The following is a 24,543-nucleotide window of genomic DNA, read 5'->3' as shown; positions in this document are numbered from 1 at the left end:
CAAGAGCCTAAAACTCATAAGATTTGTAAAGTATGTTTGAACTCCCCTTCCCTATCCCCAAAGTTTGAAAATTACAGGTTGAAATTTGTACCTTTAAATCCATATGTAATGTCCCCATGTATAGTGCAGGTCCCATTTCCCATTTGCACTTGTTCTCTGACTCCATTATTGTCCTCCTACTGCCCAGAGCCCTCCCTGCTTCTTGCAGCCCTCCACACCAACTCCAGCAGGCTGCTGGACCTGCTTCTTTCTTTCCTTGGACTCTGATCACCAATAACTTCCTCTTCTTACACTGTGGTGCTGGGGTGAGGCTGCTGAGCTGGGTGGGAAGCAAAGGGTTGTTCTTTCTGTACTTGTTCCAGGGCTTTGCCTGTTACGGGCAACCAACGGGTACTGTAGGCAGCAGCCACGGGCAGCCAAAGGGAAAAACTGTAGGTGGCTCTGGAAAAATACTTGAGCTGCCTGTATTATCACAAGAGCCCCCAGAATCTGTCTGATTTACAGCACTCACAGTAATGTCACAAGGATTGGCAATGCTATAGCTGATATTGGGAGTTGGAGCAATCTATTATGCATTGTGCTGCTCTAGGATAAGACAAGTATGCACAAACCAAGGATTTTAATTAATATACCATAAAAATAATTTATTTACTTTTTAATTTGGAAATTAAGTTATGTTCATACAAGACTTTTCACAGGAAATGTTTTCATCCCTGAAAATATCAATTTCTTATGTATTTACTCTACAGAGATGTTACTGCCTTCAGTTTATTTCTGTGAATGTGGTCATACAGAGAAATTAGTTCTGTTTAAAATTTAATTTTTTACGTGAAAATTTCATTGGGAACACATCTTCAAATATATTGTAGTGACCTAAATCCTCCTTATATATTTTCTGGAAATAATACTCAAGTTGGTACTGAAATGAACAGTTAGAAAGTGCAAGATTAACCATTATGGAACTTGATTCTTATATTGTGTTTTCCAGTGAAAGCGAGATAGGATTGACAACTGAAGTTATACTAAAATTATTTGCTCCCTCTAGTGGACTTCTGCAGTATATGCCCACAGTTGTACTGAGGTGTGTTTTGATCACGAAACACACACATGAGCTTGTTCTCTGACTCTTGTTCTGTGTTTCAGGAAATGGATAGTAATTTTCAATAATATAACCTCATTCTACATTTTCTATATTTTTCCTCCCCACTTCTTGATTTGGAAATTTTATGAAAACAGAGTAAAAGTTAATCTACTGTATTCCTGTGTGGTTTTTTTCCTACTTGAATTCAATAACTGTGACAACAAAGTCAATTGCTGTGTAAATAAGTGACCTCTCATTATAAGACTTACTTTAGGTGGGGAGTAAGCAACAGGAGCAGGTGAGCTGTTTACAAAACAAAGGTCTGTGGCTTTTTTGCCAGTATTGCTAATAAGAAAAGAGAGGATCCTCAGAAAATTGCACAGGGAGAGATGTTCCTAAAAATAAGGCTGTTTGAAATTATGCACATAGTAGTTGCACATGACTATTCTTTCCAAATAATCACTATTTTTAAATGTTTAGTGAAAGCCTAACCTATAAATTGCTGGTGGCTGTAAAGGTATAGTGTCAAGGTATATTTATAGATTAGTAATTTTGTTATAAATCCTTGAGGAATGGAGAGAGACAAATTCTCTTTCATGCTTCTGACACTTTCTTCTATGCCATATGCTTGTTTTGTTGGTCTTTGGTTAGTCTCATTATTTAGTAAAACAAAAGGGCTTTGAAATATGTCCTAGGGAAAAAAAAAAACGCATGCAGAGGATTACCAAGGACTTTTAAAACAGATAAAAGAGAAAGTAGGTCACATTCTGAGCCTACCAACCTTGACAATGTTTCTTTTAAAATAGTTTGATTCAGTAAAGGGTGTAAACTTTAATATTTCCTCCCCACTTCTTTTGCTATTGTATAGACAATATTTTCCTGGGGGTTGGAATATCTGGCTAGTGGGTCTTGCCCACATGCTCAGGTTCTAGTTGTTCACCATATTTGGGGTCGGGAAGGAATTTTCCCCTGTGTCAGATTAGCAGAGACCAGGGGGGGGGTTTGCCTTCCTCTGCAGCATGGGACATGGGTCACTGGTCACTTGCAGGTTTAAACTAGTGTAAATGGTGGATTCTCTGTAACTTAATGTCTTTAAAACATGGTTGAGAACTTCAATAACTCAGCCAGAGGTTAGGGGTCTATAACAGGAGTGAGTGGGTGAGGTCCTGTGGTCTGCAAAGTTCAGGAGGTCAGACTAGATAATGATGCCTGGTCCCTTCTGACCTTGGATTCTATCTTCTTCCTCTCTTACATTGATATGGATGACACTTGTAGCCTCCACTGTTGTAGTAACCACATGGATTTTTTTTTTCTCCTGCAAGCTCCTAACCTTTGTGCCCCTTGTACACAAAATTCCAATTTCTACCATTTGAGGTTCAAGTGCTTTGAATTCTATGTTGACCTTTTGTTCTAAGTTCTAGGGAAGCTGTTTGGGGAAAATATTATATAAGTTCTATGATTTATATATAAGTTAAAGGAATTTAACACGTGTTTGGCATATTAACAGTTAACTGTGAGAAGATGCCTTTAGTTTAATTAAGTGTTGTTCAGGACACCAGTTAACCTATTCTCCACTCTTTGGCTTCTCACACTGCACTCCTTCAGCCAGAGGAGCTCACGCTGCTGCTAATAAAGCTGAGACGGCAGCAAGCTGAACTGAGTAGTATCCGGGAACACACACTAGCACAGCTCATGCAACTAAAACTTGAGGCCAACAGCCCAAAGGTCAGCTATGAAGTAATGTGTGCTATGTACCATCCTCACTAGCTCTGAGCCATTCATTAATCAAAGTTTGCTTTATGCCATTAGTGCAAAGGTCTCTGGTTAGCCATGGATGTAAATTAGAATACCATTGTTGCCTTGCATATGTGATGTTCAGCTATTAACCCTTTGAGTTCTTAATGCAAAGCTTGAGAGTACATTACTGAATCAAAATAGGGGTAGGAACACTTCCAAATGTATTGTTTCCACAAAACTGGAAGCAAAATTACAGGCTCTGTACATTGATCAGGTGAAATATACTAAAATAAGTAATAGTTGCCATAAACAAATGTATTATGGTAGATGATAAAGTGAATTTATTTTGATTATTTGCCTCATCTCAGGTGTGATTTGTTTTCTATAATTTGTTCAAAACTAGGACATTCATTAAAGCTTATAAACTTATCAAAGGGTTTATAGTTGCTATGTAGTCATGTATAGAAAATCCACATGCACGTACTGGTTTTCTGTGTGTATTAAGAAAATTTTTACTAAATTCACATGAATAAAGAAAGGAAATTACAAGTTAATACCTCATCAAACAAAGGTATACCTTTGTGGTATCTTCCTGCTTCCTTGTCTAATTTAATATGCTAAGCTTTTTAAAAATTTACTGTAGTAGTTCATAGTGAGATTTGTAGAAAATTTTAATTATCCATTTTCTCTTGAGTTCAAAGCAGTTTGTATACAAATGTAACGTTTGTTTTTAATTAAATTGAAAGATCACTGGCTAGTTTAACTCTTTCCAAACTGACTTTTTTATATGTTCTGCACCTTCTGTCCCTTTCCTTTATCTTCTTGACTGCTGCCTGCTAGAATGAGATTCTTTCACATCACCTTCAAAGGAATGCCATATATTTGAATCATCAGGTGGGATTAGCAGCTTTTTCTTTGTTCGTCTCAGTGTGTGTTCGTGCTATTGCCAAATTTAAAGATGCTAGATATTTAAAGATGTTTTCTATGAACTGGAGTTGGGTATTTTATATATTACCTTATTTACATATCACAAAAAATCTTAAATGTTATTGAAAATTGGATATAATGAAATAATAAGAACCTGAGCATTAATTTAAACCAGAATGTAGTTTTAATTCTCAGGTTCCAGTTTATTCCTGCTGTTCATTGCTTCCTCTAATGTAACTAACTAAACTTTCCTCAACTTTTTATCATAACCAAACTCATCAAAAATTTCCAAACTGACAAGTGTGACAAGCATGCTATTTCATAGAGAACAGCTATTTCTGATAATTTTAGTGTGTTCAGAACAAAGAAAACTGAGATGTTTCTTCAAGATACAAATTTAAAGAGGGACATCACATTGGATCAAACTTGAAAGTACATTTTAAACATAAGGCAACTTACCTAATTTTGTTTTTTGCTAAGTTGTTTGCTCATGAGTTATGTATGAATAAGATGTTACTCCTTCATAACTCAGTTTTTTCTTCTGCTGGATTTCAGAGTGAGAGCATAATGCTGCATTTGACAACAAAATCTGTTGATAAAAGAAACAATCGGGCTTTTTGTCTTCAAGACAGGATCAAATGAAATGTGCAAATGGGTTCTGCAAGAGAGCTTTTTAAACAGAATGATGAGACCTTTGACAGAAATAGCAGAGAAAATCATAACAAGTACTTGAAAGGAAATATAAGCAAATAGATGTTTAACTATTGTTTTCTTACATGAAAATCTCAAAACTGATTTTCAAACACTGCATGCTGCATTTTGCATCTTAAACATTACACTTAATGCAAACAATTTCCTGATTGTTTTTGCACCTGGACATCCTATGCATTGCTGCAGTAGTCAGGACTTCATTGAATTGTGTTTAAAAAAACCACCACCACCACCACCTTCTGGCTTGATTTTTCCATCACCTTGCACCTTGGGTGATCACTTATGAATGCAAATTGAGTGCAAGGTTGCATTCAAGATGAAATGCTACCATTCTGATTTGCTCGTGATTTACACTCATCTTGCACTCAGTTTGCATTGATGTATGTTGGTAAATGACTACCCAAGGTGTAAGGCGGTGGACAGTCAGAACCTCTGTTGTTAGTTGTGTTAGACCAAAGTACATTTCATCCAGCTCAAACATTTCCAGCTTTGATTTTGTTATTGCTTATACAAGAAGTTAAACTACTACTTACGTTCCATTTTTTAATATTATTGGTTGGTTACAGGGTTTGTTCAGTGATCTGTCAGTGTGATATTCTGATTTAAATAAAGGAAATGGTATTTACTGTTTGAGGATAGTAAAGCAGTTCTTTACTTGCATAGTACGTCAGGTAAATACTGATTATTAGAATTCCAGAACAAATGTAATTATATCTTATAAAGCTGAGGATTACAGAAGTACTTACTTCCACACTTGTTGAGTTTCTTATAAATTCATTTAATGCTGGCATTTAAAAAAATAAACCAAGTCTCTGCAGTAGATCAAGGAAATGGCTAAACTTCACATACAGTAAGAAAGAGGCAGTTAGTATAAAATGGGATTCCCAGTCATAAAACCATAGGGCATAGGGTTGGAATAAATGTTCTGGGTCATCTGTGCCATTCTTGTCCCCTCTCCCTTTGCACTAGAACAGGATTGTCCCATATACTAAATAAATTCCGTAAGAGATTGTAATCTTCTTGAACACCTCTGGAGCTGGTGTTTCAACTATTCCCTTAGCAAATTAGTCCATTATCAAATTGACCTTATTTTTAGGAGAAAAAAATCCTACTGTATAGCCTAAATTTTTCCTAGTCTCATTTCAGGCCAATGCGTCGTCTTTACAGCATCTTTAATCACCTTGAATAATCCTTTTACCCTCTTGGGTTGCTGCATTTCAACTTTATATATAAATTACACATTTCCTTTTTTGACTAGTCTGTAATTTCTCTCTAGAAAATTCCCTAAACCTCTCTTCATGGTTCGTGTAGCTGCACTCCAGTCCTTTTATCTTGGTCACCCACCTTTTGGATTGTGAGGAACTCAGAACTGTACATATTACCTACTGCCTCCTAACCAAGGCTAGATTGCAGAACTCCACTCTTCTCAGTACTATGGGCAAAACCTTATGTATAAAGTAACCTATGGTGATTGCTGAGCTCTCACAATGAAATATTGCCTGTGATTGTGATTAATTTCACAAAGCCCAAGAAATCATAGGAACTTTTCTTTTTTTTTTTTTTTTTTTTTTTTACTAGAGGGCAGTTCTTTATACTGCTGTTTTCCTTGGAGATACTTATGATTTGTTACATTATAGTTTTGGATTTTTATTTGCTGTAGTTTTAGGTACATAAGAACAGTGCAGCACAAAATTGTCTCTAGATAATAGATTTCCTTGAAGTCTCATGGCCAGCAGTTCAGATCACCAATCAAACACCACGTCTTTTAAGAGGGGTTGAACCACTCTTGTGGCTGCGGTATTCAGGAAACATCAGAGGAGCCAGACATGTTTGCTGTCTTTTTTGCAAGTGCCCATTTGGGACACCAACAGTGATCATAGGATCATATTTGCTTGCCCAGTGGATGCTCTTTTACGAGGGAAGCAGTATAAATGTAATCATTTTATTATATGAATCCAAAGGATTAGTTATCTAAGTGTACTACTAAATCCATTTCCAGTGGCCTCTTTATTGCCCTTTTTTTCCTGACCATGCTCACAGTGAGTAGTAATAGTAACCACAAATGGAAACATCAAAATTTCAAATAGACTGTGTCCACAACACTTAAATGTTTTATTACACCTATAAATGGATGTTTTGTTAGAACCTGCACCCATTATCAGAGGGCAATTCCATAAACCGGTCTTAGAACTTAATTGTAATTTTGTTATTGATGATGAAAATCTCCTGTAATTACCAGCTACACTTTCCAGTGAGATTGAGCTATGTATTTTAGGGTTTGGTGCTGGGTCTCATCACCAGAGTATATGAGCACCTCCCAGATTAATTAGATTGGCATAGTGACATACCTGTTGGCCTGCATGAAGTCTTCTGTCTTCTTCCTTCTCTGAGAGTAGGAATTTCTCCACTGAGAGTTTTCTTGGATGTTCAGCAGATTTTAGTTAGGCTTATAATGTTGCTCTGTATTCTTTAATGTTATGGCATCGGAGTATAATATACTCACAAATTTTAAATGCTAACTATTAAATGGATTCAGCTGCTTTAATGTCTCTCTCATTTAGGTAGAAATTGTTCATTGTTTCTCACTCTGAGAAACTTTCATATACCACACCAAGTATAAAAAAAGCATAGCAAAGAAAGTCATCAGTTTTGGGGGATGGGTTAGTGAATTACAGGAAACAGCAGGCGTATCTAAGATAGGATTCTTGAATTCTATTCAGAGTTCTGCTACTGACTTGCTTTGTGGCATCAGGCATTTCATTAAACCATTTTGTACTTTAGCTGGCTTATGTGTAATACTTTTGTGACTGGGGTCCCGGGGGAGGGGGTCACGCTGAGGTTGCTCAGTTAGGGCATACCCCCAAAGAATGGGGCAGACAACCCCCAGAACTGGTGGTTATTCCAACACTTAGATTCACTCAGCCAGCACCAAAACAGCTTTTACAATACTTTACTGGTTACACAGAAGCCAAAACACAATTCCCTTAAATCAACCCAGCCTGTGGCACCCAGACAGCAGTGTCAAATATGATGCGGATTACTGAAAATCTTGTTCATCATATAAAAAGTTGTGCACACATTACCTCCCAAGTTAATGAATACTTTAGATCATATCCAAATACACGCTTCCACCAATTCTTATTAACTAAACTAAAATTAATTAAAGAAAAGAGAATGTGTTGGTTAAAATATCAGCATACATACAGACATGAAGACAGTTCTGAGATCAGTTTCATAGTAGAGATGGTGTGCTTTTGAGTTGCAAAGAGTGCTTAGAATTAGTCCATAGGTTTTGTCCAATACCAGGGTTATTCAAATGAATTTGGAGACCTCAATCTTGTGGCTCGGTGCTTCCCCTGGTAAAACGTGAGCAGATTTGATATGAACGGATCAGGTCCCAAGAGTCCTTTATACAGTTCCTGGGCAGCATGCAGTCCTTGGGTGAACAATAGGCTTTTGACGTAACCTTCTGTTTCCTAACCTTCACCAGTAATTAACTATATGGGTTAACATAAGGTAATTATCCATTAAGCAGTTTATAGACCGTTTACCACAAACTTTAAAAAGACGTATCGACAATGACCCAAGTTCTGTCTAAATGTTGTTTCATTTGGATCTCTGAATTAATTGAGTACAGCCCTAGACAGGAACCGTTTGGTTACATCGTTAACCTCTAACAAGACATAGGTAAACATAGGCTACTACAATCACTATCTTCTTCCAATTCTTTAACAATACAAGTTTACATTTTAAAGCGCTAGACTCTCTAACATGGAATGGCCCTAATTATATCTACATACTTTCCTAACATGTCTCTAAAGGCTGAATCTGGGTCAATTAGCCTACAAGTTGCTTAACCCTTTTTGGGCACGTGTCACAACTTAAATTTAAGTTTGTAAAGAACTTTGTATCCCCCAGATAAAACGAACTATATAAATGCACTATTACTACTGTTATGGTGCAGCTGTTCTGTAAAATTTTGTTTTCATAGCACTCATAATACAATTTGAATCTGTTTTTATGTTAGTACTGTGGCTAAGTTGCTGTCTTACTCAGTTTAGGCTCCATTTTGCTCTACCACTTCTGCAAATAATTGTACTGCATATCTGTGGGTTAATATTATTTATAAAAATGATAGAGTGAAATTGAATATATATTATATCACCTCTTGACAAATAATGAACATTTAACGGTCTGTCAGTTAATATCATTTTCATAGGGATATAAAAATCATTTGGTTTCTGCTGGAATGGCCTTTTGGTCAGCACTTTGCAGTGTTTTATATAGAGGATTATTTCCCAGTTGTTGACCCTCCAGCTTCTTTAGGGACTGAGATTGCTGTTGAGCAGTGACCTTTCCAGTCAAAATTATGGAGTGCTGTTAACCTCCATAGGTAAAAATGGGGTAGGAGGTCCCCCAAGATACAGTAAAAAGTTGTGTTATCTGGCACTTTACCATCTAGAAACCTCTAGAAATGGGCATTTCGGGATGCTGGATCTGGGCGGCGCTCACCTTGAGTGGCTCCCTGCAAGTGGCGACATGTCCCTTCCACTCCTAGGCGGAGGAATGGCCACCGGGGCGCCATGCACTTCCCCTGCCCTGCCCCAAGCACTAGCGCTGCAGCTTCCATTGGCCAGGGACCGCAGCCAATGGGAGCTGTGGGGACGGAGGCAGCACGCAGAGCCGCCTGGACATGCCTTTGCCTAGGAGCAGCAGAGACATATCGCTGCTTGCGGGGAGCCGCCCGAGGTGAGTGCCGCCTGGATCCGACGTCCCAAAACCCCTCCTGTGCCCCAACTCCCTGCCCTGAACCCCCTCCCACACCCAAAATCTCTCCCAGAGCCTGTGCCCCACACACCCTCTTGCACCCTAACCCCCAGTCCTGAGGCACCTCCCTCACCCAAACTCACTCCCTCTTAGTTAACCGGAATTTTTGACTTACCGGCTTCCCCCAATCCCCCAATATGCTGGATAAAAAAGCTTTTACTGTAGTATTAAAATTAGAGCTGCCTGGAGGATGACAACTCAATTTCACAATACGTTCCAAATTTTCAGGATTTGTTTTTGTTCTGTGTTAGAACAAAACCAAAACCTTTCAAATGTCTCCACAAAACAGAATTGTGTTTAAAACGTTCGTTTTTGGATTAAAAGATCAGTCTTTCAATTCAGTTCGGTCTCTCTCTCTCTCTCTGGTCAGAAGTTCCAAAGAGCCCTGGACCTTAGAAATCTTCCTGATGAAAACTTGGTAGTAATTGATAAGTCTCGGTGAAATGGTTCAGCTTCGAAACAGCCTGTTTGGTTGACGGTGTTTTCGCTCTCTCTAGTTAAAATTATTTTGTTCAGGTTGTCAGCAGTTTGTTATATATTGGGTTTAAATTAGTTCTGTCACACTTTAGTTTTTTCTAGAAGAGCTCTTGATTGGCGTACAGCATGGGTAGTTTTGTTTAGTATTATCATGGACGGGGGCTGCCATAATACACCACCTCCCTCCAGGAAGAGGGGAGACCATTGTACATCATGAAAGATGTAGTTCAGATACTTCATGTTCCCACTCTCTTCCATAGGCTCAGCTCCCTGCTCAGACGACAACTCCAAAAAGGCCCTTCCTAATAGAAATGTTTGTTTTCAAATTTAGCCAAAAAATTTAAATTTATCTGTGGAAAAATTATACAAGAATTGTTTTCTATAAAAGAGGGAAAATGTGTTTTGACTAGCTCTGGTTTTTAGTAGTTTCCTATTTACTGTATATTATGGGGAACCTCACTGTTGTAGAGACAGTTTTCCTTCAACACAGGCCAGTTTAAGATTTGGTCACATGACTCAAAAATTGCCCTCTTAGTGTAGAGTGCTACTGACCCGCTGACAGGTAGTTATCAGCTGAGACGAACTTGTGTAAAGAAGCTAAAGCATCAAGTAACTGTTGTTGCAAAGTAGGACAAAAACAGAGCCTTTGAGACTTTTAAACTTAGTGAACACTTAAGTATTTCATATGTGACTATTACCTTATTCTGCTACTCTTTAGGTTTGTCAGCAATATACTGTAGGAATAGGGGAAAGAAATCTTGCTAGAAAAATGGTACTGAAAATAAATACTTTCAAATGTTCCCTGTGGCATAAGGATCTTTACCTTGTGGGATTGGAGTAAAAATGGACTAAATGTAAAAAAGTGAGGAAAATTTTACTCTAATCCAAGATGGGCCTGCTTTTGCCTCTCAAACTCTACTTTTGACTGTAATAGGGATATGTTATCCTGTAAATTAAGACAACTGTCTCATTAGAGGCACAGTATGAAATATATTCCTCACATGTACTAGAACCTCAGTATTTCCCACTAATGCCTGGTAACCCATTGTGAATTAATGTTGTAGATGAGTGAATAAATGAATGCACAATAAAGCAAAGAACGTATCACAATATACTTCATTTAGTAATTGTATCTTACTACTATTTGTAATTCAAATTTGATTCTTCATAGTATACTAGAAGTATATTTGCTTTTTAAATGTAATTAAAACTTCACTAAGAATGGGGGGAAAACAGTTGTTTTGGTACAAATTATGGGGTCCTTAGCCAGTGCAAATTAGTGAGGTACCACTGATACAGAATGTTGGGGTCCACCTGAAACCACACACAGATTGGAGTTTTCTGTTTATGGGGAAATTGTTGTCACTTGGGTTGGAAAATGTGCCTTTCAATGGGCAGCAGAGCAGTAGCTTGTCTATCACATCAAATTGGTGAGGCAATAGTTAGTCTGTATGAAAATCCACTGTGTATACAGTTACATGGTAAGAGAGATGAGAGACATACATCCTCTATAGCTGGATGTAAAATTGATGTAGCGCAAGAGCTGGTTGAAATTTTTGATTCAGAGGGTCTTTCTACAAAAAATGGCATATCAAACTGGACGTTTCTAAAGTAAATATCCATTTTAGATATTTTTTGACTTTTTGTTGGAAAAAACAGAATTTTTCACTCCTAAGACTGAAAATTATGGGTTTTGGTTTTTCAACAAAAGTTTAAAAACTTCTGAAGAAAATTTTTGACAAACTTTTTTACTTTATATTGATTTTTGACAGGAACAAAAATATGTCTTAACCAGCTCTACCTAACACAATATTCAAAAATCTTATAAGATTGTAAGAATTCTGATCAGCATGCTAGCGTAGGAAGACCATTTGCTCTATGCATTGCTTGGGTTTTTTTGAAGGCCTAATTCTATAATTTTTTTTCATAAATGATCAAAGAACTTGTTTTGGACAATTGCACTTGTGGCAGTAAACATAAATGATTTGTTCTGCAAATAGGGCAGCACATATGTCTAACCTAGCTTGAAATGTGCAACAGATGGTTTCATTGCCATATATGGGTAAATGCAATAACTAATATAATTGAGTACCTTTGTATATAAAAATTGCTGCATTGCTACCATTGTTACATTGTAGATTGTGAAGTACTGGTGTAGATCATTGTAAACTTGATCTTAGTATTCAGTTCCAGAAGGGCTCAAATAACTCGTAACATACTGAAGATGTAATCTACATGTTAATGTCTGGGGGACTATTTTATAAGATGGTTCTCAGATAAGAATTTGGATGTTGCTTACTGCATATTTAAATTACTGTATTTGTGTTTTAAATGACTTCAAATCTAGCTGGCTTATTGCTAAGTAGTATCGTGGTTTGGCTACTCAGTATTTTGTCCAGTTGTTCCTGATGTTTTACCTATTGTAACTTGAGTTTATTGGTAAAACATCTGAAGTAATTAGACTTACTAGTGACATGAACCACAGTGGAAATGATGCAGCTTTTATGAAATATTAATATAGTAAAATCTTGTGTGTATGGGAAACATGAGTTTGATATCTATCACTTATGTTTTGCAAATGTTTACTTTTTCTAAATGTTGGAATCTGTAAAGGCATAGGTTAAAATGTAAAATGCTGCATTATTAGAAAAAATATTGAAGTAGAGGCTATATTTACAGTGTCGTCTTTCAAATCTAGCTATGGTGTAAACTGATGTTTGCTGTATGCTCCTCCTGATTTGAAATAGATGAAAGAGAATGAACCTTTAATCACCATGGTTCACACTATGATTGAGAACTCGGCGCTAAGACCACAACTGTACCAGCAAGTAAGGTCTTGGACAGTGAATGAAATTGCTTTATCATCTGCGAAAATTTTCCTCAGTGACAGTTTTTGGTTGTTCTTCAGATTTACTCATAACATCAGTGTTTCTCTTATTTGTTTTGAAAAACCACAAATCATTCATGCTTTATAAAATGCTGCGATATTGTTAGCATGGCTTTTGCTGAACGCTTTTGTTGTTGAGTATATTAAGTGTACCCTTTGGATAACTTCTGTCTAGAATGTTTGATCATTTGGTATCGTATGCAGGTGTCCAGTAAACTCATAAAATTTCCAACAAGCTTCCAACATTTGTCTTAACGTGGTCCTATGCACAGTTAGCTTTCAAAGGTGCTTCTTTTTGTTCAACACAAAAGCATGCCATTGGTGTTTACCTGGTCATATCTGGCAACTTTCTTCATTTTAGGAGATGGACTTATAGATTTTTGGTTGGTTGGTTTGTTTGCAGCTAGTTAGTTTTTAGCCTTGGAGAAAAACAGATCAAAATAACTTGATCTGGAGACTGTAGATCCAAGGGGCAATGTTTTATTAATAAAGTGAGAACCAACCTACCAGAGTACACGTTTCTAGACTATATAGTCATGGCTGCAACTCTGGTGAGACATAAAGAGGGGGAAAATGTGCTGAATGGAAATATTTCTTTGGGTTGAGACCTGCATTAACTTCAGACTAGATGATCATAATGGTCCCTTCTGACCTTAATATCTATGAATCTAACTTACAAGCATGGCCAATACAAATCTGTAAGCGCAGCAGTTTCTTAGACACATGAGTTTTGCTGCACAAAATACTGTATTTCAAACATCAAAGTTTTAAAGAAGCCTAAGCATTCTTATTTAAGCGATTGCTGTATTTTGTAGATAATTGAGCTATGAAAATCTGTGGCTGCCAAACAGAATAAATATTTGACCTGTTCCCCCAAGTTCAGGAATCACTCCAAAATGGAAAGAGTGTTAAACAAAGGTGCATGGCTAGAAGGGAGTAAGACAAAATCTGCTATGAAGAACTCTCATTGATGGTGATAAAATTTTTTGATATGCCACTGTAATAAGGCTCCCATGCAATTTTTGTCCTTTATATTGGTATATCACAGTGTAGAATATAAATAAACCCTCCAATAGTTTCCTTAAGTTAGGAAAAAACTTCCCCTATGGACATCTTACATAATGTTCGTTTTCATGGTTTTATACCTTGCTGTGATTCAGCAGATATTGCCCGTTCTCTAAGATGCGATACTGAACTAGATGGACTATGTTTCTGTAATTTTTGAAATCTCTTCTTGCTAAATTCTTCTTTGTAGATATACATATTGTGCACAAGACTTAATTCACAGATAGTTAGAGTGATATTTTCAGCATTACATACTGGACATTACACATTTCTCATTGAATGCAGTGGCAGTTGTGTAACACCACTGTAACTGCACACACAGAGAAATATTTGCCCCAACTATACATGTAGCTTACACTAACAGCCAGCAATAAATTGTGCTTCAGGAGTATTTAAAATGCTGGTCATTCTCTGCACTCATACAATGTGATTTCACTATATATTTCAATATTAGCAGGAATGGGCTATGTCAGTACTTGGATAGGAAGTCTTCAAGGAAAACTAACAAGTCTGTGGGAAGTGATGGTGGCAATGCAGTAGATGGCACTCTTCCTCTTAAATCAGGGCCCTGGGACGAACTGTCACTGGAGGTGTTTCCACTGGATGCAACATAAAAACAGGCTGTTGGCCATTTGGTCACTAAATATCCTGTAGCAGACTCCAAGAGGTAGTGTAAGCTACCTCAGTTCCTTCTGTAATTCCAATTGAATGAGTGTGTTCTTCACATCTTGCCTTAAACCATCTAGTAGATTTGCTGTACATTATTAAGCAGCTGCTGCACTGTGCACTGACAGTGATGGGCAAAGTAGTTCATATAATTTTGAGATTTTCTGTGTTAAATGAATGCAAAATGTTATTTTACAATATTCCCTGTTGTGTGGAGGTGAAGTGCTTCTCTAAAAGTTTCTGCCTGTTGTGTATTACTGATAAGACTGTAAAAAATAGAAACATTTCAGTGGCTATTATAGACTGTAAAAAAGTGCTCTCGCTGCAGGCATGCCCCTTGTGGCTTGGCAAAGCAGCTCTCTTGTCATTTAACATCAACTGCCGTCAGCTGCACCGGGCCTGCGGTGTTCTCTCTTCTTGTGACGTGAACCTCTGGCCAGGTCATTTAAAAGTCTCTTCCCTTCTGATGTGTGAGTGGGTTTTGGGCGGCGGGTCAGGGAGCGCTCTGGGTCTTGGGCGGCAGGTCCTTCACTCACTCTGGTCTTCGGTGTCACTGAAGGACACCCCCCCCGCGGAGTCAGTGAAGGACCCGACGCTGAAGTGCTGCTGTGAAGACCCGGAGCGCCGCCTGACCCGCCGCCCAAGACCCGGAGCGCCGCTGGGTGAGCCTATCCCATCAAGCCCAGAATGTAAAATCTGTCCTGAAGTTCCTCTGCTCTCTACTACCCAGAGAGTGATGCTAAGGTTCTTCCCCTTTCTTCCTGCAACCCTTTTCTACTCTTAGCTTCCTTGCTTTATGGAAAGCATGTAGCTCCTCCCCCCCTGGAGGAAAGCTGGACTCCTCTTTTAATTGAGTCTGGCCCACCCTCCAAGTGCAACCAGCTGTTAATGGGCCCACATTAACCATTTCATTGCCTGTGTGGGGTAAACTCAAACTTAATACCATTTGAATAAAAGTATTTTACAAGTAATTATTTACAGGTATTAAAACAAATTTAATGTTCTGTACCTATCTCATTAAAAGTGCATTTAGATTTTCTAAACAGTTATGTAATAGGAATAGGTGTTGATAGATCATCATCTTATTTTAAGCTAGGCTATAATTAAGATTGGGCTTCTGAGAACACAAATAAATGAGCTTTTAAAAAAGCCACTAAACTTGAAAAGAATTACTTTGTATATCACTGTCCAAGGAAGCTGCATAATATCTAAGAGCGTTCTGGAAAGATAAATTTGGGGTCTTGAAAAACTACATAATGTCCCTGTTTTGTTACATAGAAATCAGTGTAAGGTTTTAACCATATTTTTGGGGGTCTGGGCCAGATTTATATTGACCATGCTTATGAGCACACTCTTAAAATATTTCCATTCTTAAGTTCTTTCTTTAGTTAAGATAGAAGCTTTAGTTCGGAAAGGAGGGTTTTTAAAAAAATATATTGTTTCTACTCTATTAGAGGTTTAAATAGATTTTTGTTAAAAAATTGGGTTATAATCTTAATGAAGTGCAAAAGTGGTGTGGCTTTTTCATATTCTGATACTCATTTTCATTAAATATTCATTGCAAAGAAAGTTACTATGTGGTTTTAATACACTATACATACTTTTAAATTGTCACCAGATGCATTTGCATGAGGTATGTGGAAATAATGTCTTGAAATGAAACACTTAAGTCTTTTAAAGGTTTATTGTATGTTTGGAATGCTTGTATGTTTAACTTTCCCCAATCCTTGCATTTATAAACCTCCTTTGGACTTGTGTTTCTACAGTCTCTTTTCTGCACAATTGATGTAAAAATGTTCCAATTAAATAACATGCATATGGAGGGGAAATGTATATGTTAGGAATGAATGAATATGCATATATTTTTATGTATTAACTAAAATGGGATATACAAAGTTTGGCACAAATGGATATCTATATATGTTAGCCCGTTTTAAGTATTTTAAAATATATCACTAGCAGTCAGTCTTGAGATGAAAAGAAGTAAAAAGTTAATACGTTGAGCATTCGTTCATATCAAATCAGTGTGTGAGGATCCCTTCTACTGCTGAGTAGGATGGCAGTCATAACCTTGGTAAAAAGAGTTTTCATACCTCAGCACAAGAAATAGAATTGTACAGGAACTCCTCACTTAACGTTGTAGTTATGTTCCTGAAAAATGTGATTTTAAGCTAAACGATGTTAAGCGAATCCAATTTCCCCATAAGACTTAATGTAAATGAGGGGGTTAGGTTCCAGGGAAATTTAATACTGGCGCACAGTGATGATGATTGTGAAGCTTGGTTGAGGTGGAGGAGTCAGAGGGTGGTGTATTTCCCAGTATTTACAGTACTGCTAAATGATGAACTAGCAATTGGCTGAGCCCTCAAGGGTTAACTCTCACACTCTACAAGGTAGCAGGAAAGGAGGGAGGGCAAACAGACACACACCCTGTGTGTGTTTGAGAGATCGAGATGCACATTTCCCCTTTAAGTATGAAGAGTGGGGTCAGAAGTACACTGCCTTGTTAATTAGATCAGCAAGCTGAGACCAGACTGCAGCTGCTGCCTAAGGCAGCAGCTCCCTCTGTCGGTGTGTCCCCCCTCCTCTATGGAAGATGGGGTAAGTGGGGTGCAGGAGCAGGGGGGAGGGGGACACCCTGACATTAGCCCCCCTCTTCTTCTCCTCGCACCTACACAGCAATCAGGAGGCTCCCGGGAGCAGCTCCAAGGCAGAGGGGCAGGAGCAGCACATGGCAGTGGACAGCTGAACTGCTGGCAATTGACAGCCTGCTGAGCAGCTGCTGCACAGGGAACTTAGGGGAGCAGGGAGCTGACAGGGGGGCAGCTGGTCCACCCTGGTTCCTTGCCCCCACCAGCTAGTTGCAACGGGCTGCTCTTCCTGCAAGCAGTGGACAAAGCAGGCAGCTGCCAAATGTTAGAAGAGAGCATTGCACAACTTTAAATGAGCATGTTCCCTAATTGATCAGCAATGTAACAAGGAAACAACCTTAACTGGGACGACTTTAAGTGAGGAGTTCCTGTATTCAGTTACAGCAATTGCTGTAGTATGGAGTACCATATCTAAAAGAGAGCTGAGGAAAAAGTGCAAATTAAAAAAAAAATTCCACCTACATGCCAAAAAAAAGTGTGTATATCTGTACATCTTACAGTGTATACGTGAAGAGTTAATTTCGAACTACACTTGAACACACTGGAATTTCTATACACCGCCATTAACATAAAAGAGAGCAGAATAAGGCCCTGTATTTAGAATGCACACATGAAAATTTATATAGTGATATATAATTGTGTGTGCGGATGTAATTTTATCTACTGCATAGTCTAGATTTGATTGAATTTTTATATTGCAACTATAGCACTGAACATTTTTTTTGAAGAATTATGCATGCCTAATAAACTTAACACAATTCCACAGTTTCAGTTTTAATTAGCAAGATTTAATAGTTTGAGTAAATAACTGCGATATACCTTTCTCCTTCTGACAATCCATATTTGACATTCCATTAGGTACATTAAGTAACAGAATTAAATATGGTGTATTGACTCAAACTATATAGTCATACATTAAATGTTTGGCATTCTAATGGAATCTGATTTTGGTGTATTAAAATTTTAACTGTAAGATTAACATCATTTTCATGGTTCTGGTGAAGTTATTTTATGCGAATGTTATTCTTCCTTATAGTTGACACAAGACGAATGTAGGGGTACACTATACAAATATAGATCTGAAGAACTGGATATAGATGTAAGTATATATGTTTGGCTTTCCCCAAAGTAATGTTAGTCTTTGGCTTGCTGTGTTGATATTCTCATGTAGAAGTTTCTACCCTGGTCATAAAATTTAGATGCAAAAACTACTTAATATAGTAGGACACTAGTAGCAATTGCTTCAGTTAAAGTGGAGGGAAATTTCTATTATAACTCCCAGTTGTCATGCTTCTAGCTTTCTGAAATTATCACATTTTGGCCTGAAATTTTCCAGTGTTTGTCTGTGCTCAAAGGGGAATTACTTCTGGAAGTTGGGGGAAATATTTCTGGAAGTTTGAGCAAATATCCCATAGCTGGTTTTTAATTTATTGGGGTTGGGGAGATACTAGTACTGTAAGTGAATTTGTAAGGGTGTGTGTGTATATATATGTATATATATATTTTTGTGTGTATATTTTAAAAAAAAAATCCCTCGAATCATCGAGATTTACAATATTTAATTATGTAAGTCTCTTGAATCAGCAAGTCTACACTTAGATGCACTGTTTGTAGACCTGTAGGCCTTTTCTAAAGTACATGCTCCATATGCAGTTTTAAAATGGGTAACTTCGTGAAATCAATTACTTTAAAGCTATTAAATGCATATAGTCCTTTTTCATGACTATTGTCCATGTCAAATTTCAGTTTTAAAGCTTCAGCCACTATAAAGGGATTACAGGAAAAATTAACACTACATTTATACATGGTTTGTTCTCATTTTACTTATAAACGTGCACAAAACTGGCTCAGCCAGTTTGAGTGAGACAGAAATGGAAGGTTACCTATTCACTGAATATAGTATGTGAGATAAGGCATGCTAGTTGAGGCTAAATATTACAACATGAATGTGTCCTGTCCAACTGAGCCATGTACATTAATTGTAGAAGGTTTTGCAGATGCATTATTACCTAAACTCAGGCCACAGAAGAAAGTATTTTCTAAGGGTATGTCTACACTAGCAAGTTTCAGTGCCACAAGTTATACCACTTTTATTAAAATGCTGGGATTAAACCACTGTTGCTTGTCCACACTGTGCTTCTTGTGACGCTGGAGCACATCCACATTAGCAGCTCTTGCAGCGGCAAAGACAGCAGTGCGTTGTGATAACTATCCCACTGTGCAGCTGGCCGCTGGGTGCTTTGGAAAGGATTTGCAATGTCTCATGGGGCAGGCACAGCATCACATGATTCAGGTTGATCCCATTGTTCCATGGGCATCCTACTACATTGCCGGCTGCTTTTCAACTGAAGTTGGCGGTGGGGGGGTGTGTGTGATAGGGAGACAGTGTGTGTGTATGGAGGTGGGGGAGAGAGAATGTGTGTTTTGGGGGACAGAGTGTGTCCTCATGCTGTCTTGTAAGTTCAGACAGCAGCAGGCAGCAAGCAGTCCCGGGGGAGGGGGAAACCCTGACATCAGCCCGTGCCTCCCTTCCTGGGCTGTCTGCACAGCAATCTCTCTCACCTGCCTCTGTGTTCAACAGCAGGAGCATTCCACATTAATGGTTTGCTTTGTGTCCCAGAGCAGATCAGCACACAAGGGCTGTCAGAAATGGTGCTTTGAAAGGGGAGGGGCGCATGACTCAGGGCAGCCGAGTTCAAAACAATGAGCAGAGTGGTCACTTGAGGCATTATGGGACTGCTCCGGAGGCCAATTACAGCACAGAAAACAATCAAGAGTCTACACTGGCAATAGAGCGCTGGAGCTTCTGCGCAAAAGCCTTACGACTCTCGACAAGGTGGGTTTTTTGCAGTGCTGCAACTGAGGAGTTTCTGCCCACAAAGTGGCTTGGCAGCGTGTACACGTCTGCAGTTTGAGTGCAAAAAGCTGCTTTACTGCACAGAAACTTGCCAGTGTAGACAAGCCCTAAATGTTTCACTACTTGAGTCTAACACAAAAGACAGGTGGGTACAATGCCTTACTTGACTTCATTATATTAAATACAAATATTTTACCTTTTACATTTATTTGATGACAACTCACTTTACTTTCTACGTCTAATACAGTAAAATGTAAAAAGCTGTTTTATAAGTTTACATTTGAGATTTAGAAAAAAGAAACCATATTTAGTACGTAAGCAACTAATTGAGAGCAGATTTGAGTGTTTCATAAAGCAAGATAAAAGGTCAGTGCAACCTCACAACATAACTCAGTGTGTTAATATGCCTAAAAAGGAGGCTGAAAGTGGACATCTCAAGATTCTCCACAGCCTTTCTTAAATTAAAGCCATTTCCACTTGTTGGTGCTGAGACCATTTGTTTCATTTGGTCTTTCTGTAAGTAACTTGGGCCTGGTTCACCCTACTAGCACAAAGGGAGGCAAATTGCACCTCCAGGCCAGCAGGGCTATTTGATCCCTAGGAAAGGTCAGTCAGTCTGTTTATACCACCTCCCTTCCTGGGGAGTGAGTTAGCCTTACCCTCCAGCTGTTGAAAGCTGTCCACAAGATATTCTAATTAAGTGTATTGCTGGGCATCCTGAGCAGCGCCACCTATTTTGAGGTGCTGCACCTACTCTCTGGCCCCCAGTGCAGTAAATGTTGCTGGTGCCTTGTTCTCCTCTGACCTTCAGGTGGACTTCTGATTAAATGTATGCCAGCAGAATGAGTCAAGCTAATGTCTCTGAATTAGTTAGTTTCTAGCAGTATGTGTGTAAAGTTTTATTTGACTGTAAAATCCATTACATTTCATTACAAGAAACGTGAGAATCTTTATATACTCTATGTTCACGGATGGGAATAAAACCCGTAACTGACAACAGATTTTATTTTTGCCTGTGCTGGAATCTCTTTGTCAGTGTAATGGAAGCCTATACTACTGATGAGTTCTTCAGAAGGATACTGGCCCTTAAAATAAAACTTACAATGGAAAACTTTTAGAGAAACCATTGCCTCCACAGAACACAGCAGGAGCTGAAATTCAGATGTCTGTATGTTTTAGCAAAAAGAACTTAGTACTTGTGGCACCTTAGAGACTAACAAATTTATTAGAGCATAAGCTTTCGTGGGCTACAGCCCACTTCATTGGATGCATAGAATGGAACATATAGTAAGATATATATAGAGATATAGATATACATACAGTAAGTTGGAAGTTACCATACAAGCTGTGAGAGGCTAATTAGTTAAGATGAGCTATTGGCAGGAGAAAAAAACTTTTGTAGTGATAATCAAGATGGCCCATTTAGACAGTTGACAAGAAGGTGTGAGGATACTTAACTTAAGAAAATAGATTCAATATGTGTAATGACCCAACCACTCCCAGTCTCTATTCAAACCCAAGTTAATGGTATCTAGTTTGCATATTAATTCAAGCTCAGCAGTTTCTCACTGGAGTCTGTTTTTGAAGCTTTTCTGTTGCAAAATTGCCACCCTTAAATCTTTTACTGAGTGGCCAGAGGGGTTGAAGTGTTCTCCTACCAGTTTTTGAATGTTATAATTCTTGACTTCTGATTTGTGTCCATTTATTCTTTTGCGTAGAGACTGTCCGGTTTGGCCAATGTACATGGCAGAGGGGCATTGCTGGCACATGATGGTGTATATCACATTGGCAGATGTGCAGGTGAATGAGCCCCTGATGGCGTGGCTAATGTGATTAGGTCCTATGATGGTGTCACTTGAATAAATATGTGGACAGAGTTGGCATCGGGCTTTGTTGCAAGGATAGATTCCTGGGTTAGTGTTTTTGTTGTGTGGTGGGTGGTTGCTGGTGAGTATTTGCTTCAGATTGGGGGGCTGTCTGTAAGCAATGACTGGTCTGTCTCCCAAGATCTGTGAGAGTGAGGGATCATTTTTCAGGATAGGTTGTAAATCCTTGATGATGTGCTGGAGAGGTTTTAGTTGGGGGCTGAAGGTGACCGCTAGTGGCGTTCTGTTGTTCTCTTTGTTGGGCCTGTCCTGTAGTAGGTGACTTCTGGGTACTCTTCTGGCTCTGTCAATCCGTTTTTTTACTTCAGCAGGTGGATATTGTAGTTTTAAGAATGCTTGATAAATATCTTGTAGGTGTTTGTCTCTGTCTGAGGATTGGAGCAAATGTGGTTGTATCTTAGAGCTTGGCTGTAGACAATGGATCGTGTGGTGTGTCCTGGATGGAAGCTGGAGGCATGTATGTTTTAGCAATTTGATAGTACTTAGTACTGTGTAAAGTAAAAGACTTAGTGCTCCCTGTCATTTTCAGGCTGATAGATTATTTGATTTGCAATGCCATCAACAGAATAGTCACACATATGTTTTTAACAGAAGGGTGTGAAAATAGAACCACACAGGGCTCCCACAAGATTGCTTTTGGCTTTGGTGAGTAATTGCTCAAAACAACCTTCTGTAATATAGGATAGAAAAGAGTGGATCTACTTAATAATATGTACCCCAACCAAGGCCTGCAGGTGGGTCAAAATAGTGTGATCAGCTGTAGTAAAAGCTGCTGTGAAATCTAGAAGACTTAGCTGTAGAATAACTAGTTACTACATTTGACCCATGCTGTTTGAAATTACAGTAATACTTTAGTTTATAGGGCCTTTTTCAGAGTTTCTTAGGCTGCTTTGAAAATTCAATATTCAACTTTACAACATTTAAAGTTAATATATAGTAATAACAAAACTTTAAATACTCATGAAATGGTTTGATACTGTGTTAATACAGATGATATGCAGAATAATAAATACTAATTACAACTGTCTTCTCTTAAACTAGACTAAGCTTAGCCGATTATGTGAACAAGATAAAGTGGTACAAGCACTGGAAGAGAAACTTCAACAGCTACACAAGGAGAAAGTAGGACAATTATATTTATTACCTAAAATGGATGTTATTTTACATGGCTATTATCACAACACTGATAACTAAAGTAAAATGAAAATCAACCCAATGATGCAGAACATTAAAAATTAATTCTTTTTATTATAATAGTACACGCTTGAGCAAGCTTTGCTATCAGCCAGTCAAGAGATAGAAATGAATGCAGATAACCCAGCTGCCATACAGAATGTAGTCTTACAGCGAGATGACTTACAGAATGGACTGCTTAGCACTTGTCGAGAAGTGTCTCGAGCTACTGCAGTAAGTAATAGATTTTTTGCCAGTAAAACTCAATGAGGTGTTAAGCGATTTTTCTTCGTGTTGGTACTTTTAATTGAATTGTCTACGGGTTCTTTCTTTCTTATATCCCAGCAAATCTTAAAATTGTCTTTCATTTACCTCGAGCTTCTGGTGAGGCAGATAGAAATTTTTTTTCTTTTTAATCCGGTCAACAGGTGAAATTTTTTGCTTTAAATTACTTTAAAAGGGATAAATGCATACAAACTTTAATTGATTTGGCAACTTTTTTCTGAGAGATGAAGTTGATTGTAGAGCAAGTTATATAATACCAATAAACCATATCTTATTGAGAAGTTCTGATGATAACTTAAGATGCTGCACTTAATTTTCAAAAAATGTATTGGCTCCTTTGTAAATATGTTAATATACAACAGAGGCAAATACAGAGAGGTGGTATTCTCCTGTTAAGTTTACTATATGTTGTTCTTAGAGTAGATGTAGCAGCGTATTCCACTTAGGTATGTGTGCACCCAGCACGCCGGAGCTGGAGAATTTTGCCTAATAGTATCTGTATAGGGGCTGTGCTTGCACCTCATAGCCATAGCCCCTCCCCTAGATATATGAGGCAGCACTGCCCTGACCCCTCTCAGTTCCTTCTTACTGCCCATGGCTGGAGTCAGAGGTGTGTGTGGTTTCACCTCACAATCCCACTATTTTAGTGACTTTTCTAGTTGTATATAATTAATTAGTACCCATGGTATAGCGTTAGTTAGATTTAGTGTTAGTTAGCTATAGTTTAAGTGTTTCCCTGGTGATGCCCTCACCAGGATTGACGTTGTTGTGGGGGGGGGGGGGGGAAGCAGCCTCCTTCAGTGATCCACACGTGGTGCTTGATGTGCCTAGGTGAAGCCCATGTCAAGGAGCAGTAGTTCAATTTGAAGATCATTCACCAAATGGACTTAAGTGGCAAGGAATCTTCAGCTGAAGCAACACCTGCTCAGACAGGCCTGCTTCAGTACCAAGGCCATCGATATCCTGGAGCTGGTGCTTCTCCGGAGACAAAGAGGAGTTGTTCCTTGTCAAGTGCATCAAGGAAAAGGTCCCATAAGACTGAAGAAGGTTGCTCCAGGCCCTGTGGGGACTTGTTTGCCTCCTCCAGAAGAAGTGCGGATCTGCACCGGATGAATGCCAGTGCACGGGATGGAGCATGCCCTGTCAACCACTTCCCAGTACACTTTGCAAGGAGGATTGGAGACCCCCATGCCGTTGACTCCAGTTCTGGCCCTGGGGTGTCCATTGAGTCCAGTACTGACGAGGGCGATGCTGGCATCAGCTGTTTCTGTGCCAGCGATTTATCAGGAGCCAATGGACCTCCTCTGCCTTTC

General features: G+C 38.6%; 1 protein-coding gene across 20 annotated transcripts in view; it reads left to right on the top strand.

Moving 5' to 3' along the window:
- The window catches only part of PLEKHA5 (pleckstrin homology domain containing A5), a 257,099-nt gene that overhangs the window by 189,850 nt on the left and 42,706 nt on the right, over window positions 1-24,543 (top strand). For 6 of the 20 annotated variants that reach the window (XR_012636164.1, XM_074938066.1, XM_074938112.1 and 3 more), the window contains 6 exons: window positions 2,687-2,806; window positions 3,659-3,712; window positions 12,508-12,588; window positions 18,066-18,128; window positions 22,814-22,894; window positions 23,030-23,179. Coding sequence is in view for 19 of the 20 variants with exons in the window: in XM_074938066.1 (XP_074794167.1) it covers window positions 2,687-2,806; window positions 3,659-3,712; window positions 12,508-12,588; window positions 18,066-18,128; window positions 22,814-22,894; window positions 23,030-23,179 (549 nt within the window). In the remaining variant the exon portion in view is untranslated. Of the gene's footprint in view, window positions 1-2,686; window positions 2,807-3,658; window positions 3,713-12,458; window positions 12,593-18,065; window positions 18,129-22,813; window positions 22,895-23,029; window positions 23,180-24,543 lie in introns of those variants that run through there. The other 14 variants (XM_074938104.1, XM_074938194.1, XM_074938121.1 and 11 more) reach the window with 6 other exon arrangements.

Source organism: Natator depressus, chromosome 1 (genome assembly GCF_965152275.1).
Source record: "Natator depressus isolate rNatDep1 chromosome 1, rNatDep2.hap1, whole genome shotgun sequence".
NCBI classification, from domain to species: domain Eukaryota; kingdom Metazoa; phylum Chordata; order Testudines; family Cheloniidae; genus Natator; species Natator depressus.
Note: the sequence above shows the minus strand (reverse complement) of the source record. Positions and strands in the feature narration are given on the sequence as shown.